General features: G+C 35.5%; 1 protein-coding gene across 4 annotated transcripts in view; it reads right to left on the reverse strand.

Moving 5' to 3' along the window:
- The window catches only part of COL21A1 (collagen type XXI alpha 1 chain), a 181,860-nt gene that overhangs the window by 36,465 nt on the left and 133,299 nt on the right, over positions 1 to 12,096 (reverse strand). For all 4 annotated transcript variants that reach the window (XM_059178294.1, XM_059178292.1, XM_059178293.1 and 1 more), the window contains one exon: positions 3,464 to 3,517. In XM_059178294.1, the coding sequence (XP_059034277.1) occupies positions 3,464 to 3,517 (54 nt within the window). The remainder of the gene's footprint in view (positions 1 to 3,463; positions 3,518 to 12,096) is intronic.

The following is a 12,096-nucleotide window of genomic DNA, read 5'->3' on the forward strand; positions in this document are numbered from 1 at the left end:
TAATCTCCACATTCTCCTGGAGTAGGATCATGTCTGACAGAATGTGGACACTCTGTAAATGTTTGCTGAGTTAGTGACAAGATTATATAATCCATCAACAGAGCATTACAGGCTTGAAACCAATCATCGTAAGTCCAGCATGTGTTAGAAAGGAGTCTACAGTCACCTGGATGGAAGTTAGTTTTATGTAATTCGCCACTTCGAAAATAAATCACCATTGGGGCTAAATTCCTACTAGGAATGACCAATACTAAAATTCAAGGTGTAGCCATTAGAATATAATAGTACTTTAGACAATATAACCCTTCCCCAAGGAAATAGAGTCTTTGTCCTCAATTTACATTCCAGGCATTAGTGTTCATATTTACCAATCTGCTTACAGGGATGAGTCATCAACCAGCTGCTATAAGCTGTGTTTAATTAGCTTTAAAGCATTTTTCTAAGAGCTTCTGTCCTTCCAACTTAAGCTCCATTAATTTTCTTGGCTGCCACATTATGGAACAAACAAGTGAACATGTCCTTTTTAGTGAGGCCAAATCATTCATTATAAATACTTATACGCAGTATCCACACATAATGGAAGAGTATTCATTTCTTTGCATCACCAAATACAAAAACTTTCATTTTTTTTCCTGTTTCCAAAGCTTTATCTACACATGGTAAAGACCAAAGCCTTATCTACACATGGTAAAGACCAAAGTTTTCATTAATGGCCAAAAGAAGAGAATCATTCTCAATTCCGTTCTTCACTATAAAAGAATACAGACCATAAGAATTCTATCCAGATAATGTGGGCCAATTTTAGATGCTCAATCTATTAACTGCTTTCCTAAGAGAGTATGTCTTCTGACATAGGAAACTTGGCTTCCTCTCCAGCGGCTGGCAGGAAAGAGAGACAGAGGGCCAGAAAGGGCAAGGGACCATTCTTGCCTTCCTTGATTGGTGGGATGGAGTAGGAAAGAGTCTGCAGAGTTTCTCTTGGTAACTCCCGGTTTTCTACCTGATTGGTTTAGAAGAGATCATATTCTAAATACCCCCACTATTGCTTGCCTTTTTTAGAACTCTGTGATTTAGCTTTTGCTTCTTTATCTTTTCACTGTCTCTCTCCACTGCGAGGGTGTAAGCCTCCATGTCCAGTCCCTCTCGCTAAACTCAATGCCTTATGCATTCTGGGAATGCGGTGAATGTTGCAAGGGAGCAGAGAGAGTCAAGTCTGAAATCAGGAGGGCCTGAGATGGAAATTTATACTAGTGAGAAAGTTCTATACAGAGGTCAATCTTGAGTAAAGTGGGGGCAGGCAGGGCAGAAGAAAACACATCAGCCTCTCCTTCTGGCTGCCGTGAGGAACAGGCAGCCTTGGGAGAGGAACACGGCCCCTTGAGCGCTCCTAATTCCCTCTTTATTCTATTTGGTTTCATTAACAGGATAGCAACAGTATTATTTTTCAAGTAAATATATGCTGTTCCTGTCACATTATGGTTCATGTAGACTTGCTGGTCAGTCGGCTTTTTCTAACATTGTTTCTGTGGGAAAATGAGCCACAAATTCCAAATAACTGACTCACCAAGATTTATAATATAACCAGCTCAAATTATAACCTGGTTTTCATTTCAGCTGTCCCCTATTTCCCTCTTCTCTTTCTTTTCATGTTTCTCATTCTCTCAGCTGTCTTCCCTCCCCCGCCTCCCCCCCATGCTCATGTACCTGCACGCCCATGTGCTTACATGCACACACCTTATAGTCTCTAGAAATAAGAACATAAACAAACATACCCGGTCTCAGATCCAGTTACCAGGTCTCAGAATTCTTAATCATAAAAATTATGAGTCAGATATATGGAGCTCACACTCCAGTCCAAATCACATGCTTGTTGAGGCTTTATCAAATAGCCAGTGGGTTAGTGTCCTGATTGCAGTCTCTTCTCCTTTCAGTCTATCGTGAATATACCAGTAGCTCTTCACTGCCTCTACAGCACGGTTCTGCATCAAGTTAGCTCTTTTTCTTCCCATAGCACTTCCATGCCAAGTACAGAGAGTTTCCTCCCTGAATTCAGTCGAGGACTGCTGTGTCACAATCCTATCCCACCTTCCCAACTTCACTTTCTATCACTGCAGCCCCAGGACTGCATTTAGATCATTTCTTTATCTCTTAAGCACACACTTAACCATCGTACCTGGGTGTCTTCACTCATGTTCCTTCTCCCTCTGGTCTTCCTTTCTTCCCCCATCATCCTTTTATGATCCAATCAAGCCCTAGATCCTTGGTAAAAATTTCCCAATCACCCCACGATACAAGGTTCCCTTTCTAAACTCTTTCTGTGTTTCAGAGAACTCTATGCATTTGTGCAACGTTTTCATAGCTTTTTTCCCCATATGTTTCCTAAGACAGCCTCACAACAACACAGCGAAGTGGGTACTGTTAAGGATGTACAATTCACAGATAAGGAGAAAGCTTTTCAGAGATGTGAACTGATTTACCTCAGCTTGCAGAGCTGGAATGTGGCAGGAAATTATCTTTAAACCCTGGCCTTCTGATTTCATGTGAAATCCCCCATTTGGCACTTACTATAAACCTCTTTGGGTTGGTCATTATTTGCGTCATTTTTCCGCAGTCTTCCAAACTAGATTATAAGCTCCATGAAGGCAGTAGCTATGTAGAGAACTTGTCCCAATGCATTATAATACACAAGATGAGAACTCAATAAATATTTGATTGAATGATTCTATGAGTAGGTCAATCCACTCATTCACCCCATTTAAGAAGCTTCTGTGATTCCGCTGTCTTTTGTCCAATATTTGGATTCTGAGTGCTCACCTGAACGCTCTATGAAAAAATGCAATATACGTTGGCTATTTTCAAACTTCTTAACCTACTCATCCCCAAAACAGGCTGCAAATTCCCCTAAATTTAAATTCCCCATAAGACCCTTCGATGAATAAAATGAGACCAGCAGGTGTTTCAATCTTGGCCAATGTTGGCCAGGAGTTGTAGGAAGAAAAGGTGGGGAAAACGGTAAGTGAAGTTGAGTCATCTGGCACACTTGCTGAAAACACATATATCCAGGATTCAGATCCATCACTTTCTCAATCATGTTTCCTTACCCCACGTTATATTGAACACATGACCCCAGGGAGCATATTACCCAACGAGCCAGTGGCAAAGTGATGCTGGCTGAAGGCTCAGCAACAGACTAGGCTGTGTTCGGCATTTGTTTGTGTGGGCAGGAGTACTCATGATTGTAATTCATACTGCTGGTGAATTTTCTGCTCGTGACATTCTCCCCGTTTTGTAAAAAAGGGTTAAATAGTTCAATATCTTATAATGTTCCTCAAAGAGCAGCTGTAGCATGTGAATCTGGAAGTCACTGAACAACAACAGGTTACCTGATAGGTGTATTTAAATAGAGGATTTTAGGAGAGGAAAAGAATTTCAGTATTTAGAGCTGAATTCAGAAGGTACTCACAGGCTCTCCCCGGGATCCATCCTGCCCTGGAGCACCTGGAGGTCCTGCTTCTCCCTTTTGATGATTTAAAAAAAAAAAAATAAGAAAATTACATTTTCAGACATGTTTATAAAATAGTGATATATAACACTGAGTATTAAAGTACCTTAGATACAACATAAACATTACTTCTACATTATTATTATTAATAATGTTATGTGGCCACTATACTTATGAGTACAGCATAACATATAGAATTGTCGAATCACTATGTTGTATGCCTGAGATTATCTACAGCACTTTAACAAAAAAATGTAACACCGTATGCCAACCATACTTCAATAAAAAGTAAATATTCAAAATTTTGTTTGCTATTTTATCATTTACTTAATATCAAAGAAAAATTCTAGTAAGTGTACAGGATTTTTTAGGTATAATTATAGATTCTATTAACAAGTTAGGTAAAAGGCCTAAATAAAAGGAGATATATATCCTATTTATGGGCAGAAGAACTCATTCATAGTCATGAAGCTATAAAGTCTTTGTAGCATAAAGATGTTAGATGTCTCCAAATTAATCAAAATTTAATGCAATTTCAAAAGAAATCCCAAGAAAATATTTGTTGTAATGTGGCAAAATTATTATAGGATTTAAGTAGAAGGAGAAATTACCAAATGGCCAAGACAATTTAGGAGAAGACCAAAACGGTGAAATGAATTTGTTCCTGAACACACATCTAGCTATGGGAGTTAAGAATTTATAGCACCACCCCAGGGAGAGAGAGAAGATCACTGGAACAGAAAAGGGAGTCCAAAACTGCTTTTAATAAGTTCAGTATCTGGAAAGGAATCAAAACTGCAACAAATGGTACTTGGACTATTAAATACCATTTAAAAAATTAAATGATATTTTTTATTTTTTAATTAAATTTTAATTTTTTAATTAATTTTAATTTAATTTTTAAATATCATTTTAAATATCATTTTAAAAAATTAAAACTGAATAATCAAACACATGCACACGCAGAGGAAATAATACCAAGGTATGAAAAGTAGAATTTTAAATACTTTTGAAGGAAACAGAAGAAATTATATTTATAAGCTGGGGGCAGAGAAGAATTTTTAAAGTAAAATGTAATAAAACAAACCATAATAAATTTTGATTATCTGACTGCACTAAAAACATAATGGCTTATCAAAAGATATATCAAAAGTTTAAAGACAGACCACAGAGTAGAATAATAAACTTGCATGTAATAACAAAGGGTTAGCAAATTAGTATCTAGAATGTGAAAGCCTTCTAATACTTAATAAGAGAAATAAAAAATAAAACCATATTATAAAAATAGATATGAAATTTTAAAATTCCTTCTGTATTACTGATTTTAACCCTTCCTGACATCAGATAACTCATTATGAAATTCATGAAGTGACTATATAAATATCCAATCTATTATGGCAGCAGATAATGGAGTTAATTTATAAAATAACTCTGATACTATACACTCATGAGAGTAGGACATTACATTTATTGCCAAGGTAAATGTGACCAAGGTTTATATCAATCCTTCCATATTTATTTTTATTTAACTTTTTACTTTAAAGTTGATCATTCTGTTGGAATGGAGCCACTGGACTGGATCATTCTTCTGGATCTATTTGAACTAATCATTCTAATTTGACCTTGCCTCCCAACAGTTACGTTTTAAAACCAAAATAAAGTTTTCATTAAAAATGGAGTTACTTATAAGTTATTACTTGAAATTATTTGAAAGTTTAAGTTAGTATCCACCTAGTTAAAATTAACACCTAAAATGTTTATTTTTAGGTGACTATAATGACTAGCATAGTTTTTAGTTATATGCCTTTAAAATCCTATGCTTAAATGATTTAAGCATCTTATTTTCTATCCACCCTTTCGCATCCTCAAAACTTTCCCCAAATTGCCAGTGTATATAACAGTATCTGATACCACTTTACAATAAATATTAGTGGAGTTTATTCCTAAAATGTGTAATATTGACAGGTCAGTACAGCTTTAAACTACCAGAGGCAGTGTCATAAAGGGCAGGGGTGGAAAGAAGCCTCTTAAACACACAGACACACCCTCTATGCTTTTTGAAGCCTTCTAGTCATCAGGAGCCATGATTTTGTTTTCTATTCAGCAAAGTGTTGCATCATAACCATGTTCTCTGCAATGATGCCACATTTTGTTTCATACCAGAGAAAACACTTCATTCTACTTGAGATAAAGAAAGCAAAGCAAAAATCATTTTTCTTGTAAATACTTCAAATGCCTGGGTTGAAATCAGTCTAAGGGTGAAAGAGTCTCAGAATACACGTACTGATGCACATGCCAACGTGGTTTTCCACAGTTTCATATTCCAATGAATTTCCCAAAATTGTAGAAAAGGAATCACAGAAGGAAGAGCCAATAAAACCTGGCTAACATAATCAACACTTGGGAAAAAAAATTCAACCATATCACATTATGGAAACACAGATTCTCCCACTTTCATGAATTCTTGCATTTCATAAGGACAGTGAAATACCAACTCAAGCCAAATAGTTCATCTGGTCCAATTTTATTTACAAACACTTGCTGACAAGCTGACAGCGGACAACAGAGGGAGCAAAGCACAATGTTTTCCTGTAAGTTAACCAAACTGGGAGGTGCTGCTGGCCCAATGGTTCTACAGAAAAGCTTATGAAAACACCAAAGAGAAACAAAGATATATGTAGGATTCACTAAGTCTAAAAGCTCTAGGTCAAAAAGTCTGAAAAATTGAAGGGATGTGTCAGGACCTAACACAACAGGGAAACACTGCAATGACTATACCTAAACTTAACATTCATGTTAACATTCAGGAGGATTCACCCAAGCCATTGGTGCTCTTGGACAGCCCCCACGTCAGCCAGCTCAGCTTCAGTTCATGTGGGAACTTCAAAGGGCAAAATTTCAGGCTTTCCTGCAGACCTAATGAATCAGACACACCAAATGGTGGAGCCCAGCATTTGGCTTTAACAGCTGTCCAGCTGATTCTGACGATCTGAGGACCATGGCATATCTGTAAGTCCTCAGGTCACTGACCTTCCCATACCTCCGGGTACTGTCATATGTGACTTGCAAGCAAATCTGCAGTTTAGCTCTTATATATATATAAAGGGAGGAGGGCAATCATCAAATAGTATAGTAAATGCTATTTACTATAAATAAATAGTATTTATTTATCCCAATAAATCTGGGATTACCTAACTATTCTGCCTGGTAAAAATTTCTCCATTTACTTCTCTGATGACCCAATCTTATTTTTTTCTAATTAGCAGGATGTTTTTTAAAATGCAACTAATCATCATCAAGGTTTATCAATAACAAAGTCCCCAAATTATTTGAGGATTTATTTTTATTCCTACTTTATGGACATGATGATACATAATAATATGAATAAAATATCTAGTCTTTATCATCTACAGCAGTAGTTCTTATACTAGCTGCATCAGAATCTTTGGGAGAATTTGTTAGACTGAAAATTGTGGACTCCACTCCAGAGTTTCTGATCCAACAGGTATGGGGCAGATGCTAGGAATTAGCATTTCCAATGGGTTCCTGAAAAGTGCTGATACAGTAGACTTTGGGACCACTGCTCTAGCCCAGATATCCAGATGCTTACACATCCTTTCTGTTCTTACCAACACCTCTCTACAATGACACTGTTTATTTATTTATTTATTTATTTATTTATTTTAAGATTTTATTTATTTATTTGACAGAGAGAGATCACAAGTAGGCAGAGAGGCAGGCAGAGAGAGAGAGGAGGAAGCAGGCTCCCTGCTGAGCAGAGAGCCCGATACGGGACTCGATCCCAGTACCCTGAGATCATGACCTGAGCCAAAGGCAGCGGCTTAACCCACTGAGCCACCCAGGCGCCCGACACTGTATATTTAGCTTCACACTTGGCACCGAGTTTTAGGATGGTCAAGCTATTCAACAGGTATCTTGTTAATATAGGTGCTATTTTCCTGACACGCACATTCTTTAAAGGCAAGAAATATCTTTTTTGCTTTGTTTTTTTTTTTTTCATTACCTAGAATACTTACAGTAACGCTGAACAGAATGTAAAACTATATATAAGGTTATATGTCCCCTTCTTCATTAAACACTAAAACATATCAAGGAAGGAGGAATGGGTTGTTTATTCTTAAATGTTTAATTTCAAGGGGATAGAGGAAATGGTGAAAAACACTGACAGATGAGGCGACAGCATTTGCTGTTGTAAAATTATGCACACTGGTTATGAAAAGATTCTACCTCAAAGTGTCCTCTTGATAGCCTGAATAATGTTTCACAGGGAAATGAAGAATGGTTTTTTTGGGGTCATTTTCCATAAAATAATTAAATGCAATACACAACCTGTGAAATTCAGTATTATGATCAGAACCTAATCTGATTATTTGATTGCTTTCATGGTCTGGAGAACCTGGTGCATATATATTTGTTTGGCTGGTAGATAAAGGCACACAGCATGCCCCCGGCTCTAATTTATCATTTTGCTACCCTATTATTAATTTCTTTTTTGATATAAAAGAATTGAAAAAAATGGTACGCTAAACATTATTTCTAAATCCAGTTTCTACAGCTAATGTCAAAGATGATTTACTCCACAAAAAGCAGCTATTTTTAAGAAGGAAATTTAACCAAAAACAGACATGTAAAACTTGCATTGCATGTGTATTTCCTTTCATGCTATGGTCTCTGGTACTTACCCGCAAGAAATTAAAGAACGAAGAGTAATTTAATTTGTGGCCATAGCAACCCTCAAAGTCAGGAGGGTGACCATTAAAACATAATTTAATTTTGAGGAGATTATTTTATTGTTAAATGAGTAAAAAATACAGTTAATATTTTAATATTTTAAAATGTCATAAAAACAGTAGAGTCAATAGTTTCATCATCATGTTCTATAATTGAGAAAGATTATTTGGGTGTAACCTGATTTTTCAACAATTTGGTGAAAGAAATTTTCATTGGTTATTAAATTATGTCTATGTGATCTTGGACAAGCTATTAATTTTCTCCATTCCTTAGGTTCTTCATCTGTAAAAGGATAATTTTTTTTTTTTTTTACTTATAGTTCAGTGACTTACGAGATTTAATGTGAGAATGCATATAAAGCGCTGGGAAAAGAGCCAGGCCTGTAGTAAGTATCCAATAAATTATGTCTCTTGCTATCATGTGTCCTGTCCTGTGTTCACTTCTCACACACCCAGTTTAAACACCATTTTACAGTATTTTAACTGCTAACTGGAATTCTTATCCCTCTACCTCACTGTTATCTGCCACACTTGCCTAGGCAAACCTCAATATTCAGTAAATCAAACTGAAAGCTTCCTCGGACCCACACTTAGGCTTTGAAGTATAGCCTCAGGAGGGGGAAGTACTATCATACTACAGTATTACAGTCATCCAGGCTGTAACTTTCAGCTTCAGTGAGACATCAACGCATCTTCTCTATTTCCTTAATCTCCTCTGGGCCACATTTTCCACACAGCTAAATAAGAGGTGCTCCAATCAACAAAAACTACCTCTTCCTTGTCTCTTTCCTGTCTCTCAACTGGTAACAACTTCATAAGAGAGAACGGAAGTCAACCATCTTGTCACCAAACCAACACACTCACCTGAATTTTCATCCACCCACTTTTTTTTTTTTTTTAACCTTTCTCTCTGTCTTCAAAGATTTTATTTATTTGGCAGAGAGAGAGAGATCATGTCCATGACAGCACAAGCAAGGGGAGCGGCAGGCAGAGGGAGAAGCAGGCTCTGTACCTTAAAGGACCCTGGGATCCTGATTTAAGCCCGAGGCAGACGCTTAAAGGTCTGAGCCACCCAGGTGCCCCTCTCCCCTGACTTTTGCTTTTAACAAAAATAGGTATCCCTCCTACAATGTAAGATAATCCTTTCCAGTTCTGTTCACTCTCCCATTCCTCTCCCACTCCTTCTCTCTAAATGAGACAGAGCTCCTTATCAGGATTTAACTACTTGCTGGACATCTACTCTTAAATGTGTCACAGAAATTATATATGCACACACTGTACTTCTCACTTCCCCACCTCTGAACAGAAGACATAGTTAACCCATCCCAATAAATAATTCCATTAAAATAAACATCAAACTTCACTATACATTAAAAGGAGATGCTCAAGAAATTAGAAGCCTAGTAAGCCACTCCAACTTTTATACTCCTATTAGTAGAGGTCTAAATACATACAAAACATTTCAAATTGAGAAAATTTGCAGACAATATCCAAACAAAACTACTAAATGAAAAACATAAAATGAAAATCCAAACATTTCAGTAAATTTCCCTCACACAAAAACAAACATGAAGCAGGAAAAAAAAAAAAAAACCTGCAAAAAATGTCATAACCTGGATTAATATTAAACAAGCAGTTTTAGATGTAAACAAGGATGATATAAAAATAAGAATCCAGGAAATAAACTGAAAATACAAAATAATCTCAGATATTACAATTAAATTACTAGAAACTAAGGGAGAAAATATTTAACTTTAAATTTTTAAAGCTACCGAGGAAAAAAACTAAACATAGCCAATAAAAATGACATTTTTAAAAAGATAAAAAGGATCAGAGAAGTGGTAGAAGACAGTCAAAGAAGTTGCAACAGATCTAAAATTAGAGTTCTCAGATATAAATTCAAACAACGTAACAGAACTTCTTATTTATTTATTTATTTTTATTTAATTGTATTTTTTTTTCAGTGTTCCAACATTCATTGTTTATGTGCCACACTCAGTGCTCCTATTTATAACTATATTCCAAGGGGCGCCTGAGTGGCTCAGTCAGTTAAGCAGCCAGCTCTTGATTTCGGCTCAGTGATCTCAGGGTTATGAGATCAAGTCCAGAATCAGGCATTGTGCTCAGCATGGAAATTCTCTCTCCCTCTCCTTCTGCCCGTTCCACTCATGTTTTTTCTTTCTCTAAAATAAATCAATAAAAATTTTTAAAATATATATTTATTTTAAAAACTATAATCCAAGATAATACTCCAGAATTACAATAAGCCTTGAATCTACTTATTCAAAGGATTCTGGGATAAGTGGAATTCTTAAATCTGAGACATAAGTTATGCTCTTAGACTTCCCACAGAAAGGTTTTTGTTTTGTTCTGCTTTAACTCTCCAGGCTTCCATACAAAAAGAAAAAGCCACTTACAAAGGAAAGACAATCAGGTTGACATCAGCAGCACATATGAGAGCCCTACAGCAACATCTCAAAGAAATTCAAAGAAAAACAGTGATAAGACAAGAAGTCTTAATGCTATAATGACAGCAACAAGACAGTGACAGCCAAATTGTCATTCAAGTAGCAAGAACAAAGAAAACATGCTAAAACACAAGAATTCAGAGAATACTGTATTCAAAAACACTTCCTAAGCAATACACAATAGAAGAAGTTTCATAAACCAAAATGATGGCTAGGAATTATTGGTTAAAGGGGCTGATGAGAAACACCATACTTAACTGCAAATTTGAAACAAAGGTGGAGAAAGTGTAGAAAATAGTTTATAAATATTACATAATCTGACCAAGTAGAAGTAATAGCATTAAACAAACAAGAAGAAAAGGAGGAAGGAAAGGAAATAGAATAAATTCATTAACTGACACAGAAATGATAAAGTATCATTTGAAGCTGCAATGCAAAGCATATGTCTAAGGGAGGCAAAGGGTTGCTAAAAGAATTCTAAACTGTATTTGTACAGACTACTAGAGGTATTTGTATAAAGACCATTAGTAGTTAACACTGCTGTACTGTGTATTTGAAAGTTGCTGAGAGACTAGAGATCTGAGTTCTCATAACAAGAAAAAAAATTTTGGACCTATATGAGATGATGGATGTTAACTAGAGTTTTTGTGGTAATCATTTCACAATAAAAGTAGGTCAAATCATTACAATGTACAACTTAAATTTATACAGGGCTGTATGTCAATTATTTCAATAAAACTGGAAGGAAAAAGAGTACTGGAAAAACATAAACTTTCCTAAGTCCTAAAGAAAGAAAAAGTAGAAAGACATTAAAAACTGACCACAATGAGGAAAAAAAAATAAAAAAGCATAGTAAATAGAACATAATGTACATAGTAATATAACAAAATTATAACATAAGCATTATGATAAATGTAAGACCAAACCTATTAGTGAATAAAAACAGACTCAATCTCTTAAAAGGAAAAAAATTCAGATTGCTTTTAAAAGCAAAAACCAACTCTATGCCTCAGATAAAAGAAACAACTAAAAATTATTGAAAAAGCAAACAACAGAAAAATGTGCAAAGGTTTAGCAAGCAAATAAGAATAATCAAAATGAAGAAATGCAATTCTTCTAAATAAGGCAAAGCAAACTTCCAACTAAAAATTATTAGGGAAGACAAAAAAGTGATAGTTGATAATGTCAAAAGCCACAATTCAAAATGAAGATGTAATAGTTATGAATATCCATGCAATAAATTAAAACCACATTCATGAAACAGAGGATAGAAGAAGCATAGATGAAAATGACTAGAGTTCACAAGATAGGTAAAACAAAACAAAAATTAAGTATATAGAATATTTAAAGAAGACATTCAATAAGAAAATTTTAC

The sequence above is a fragment of the Mustela lutreola genome, chromosome 6 (genome assembly GCF_030435805.1).
Source record: "Mustela lutreola isolate mMusLut2 chromosome 6, mMusLut2.pri, whole genome shotgun sequence".
Taxonomy (NCBI): Eukaryota; Metazoa; Chordata; class Mammalia; order Carnivora; family Mustelidae; genus Mustela; species Mustela lutreola.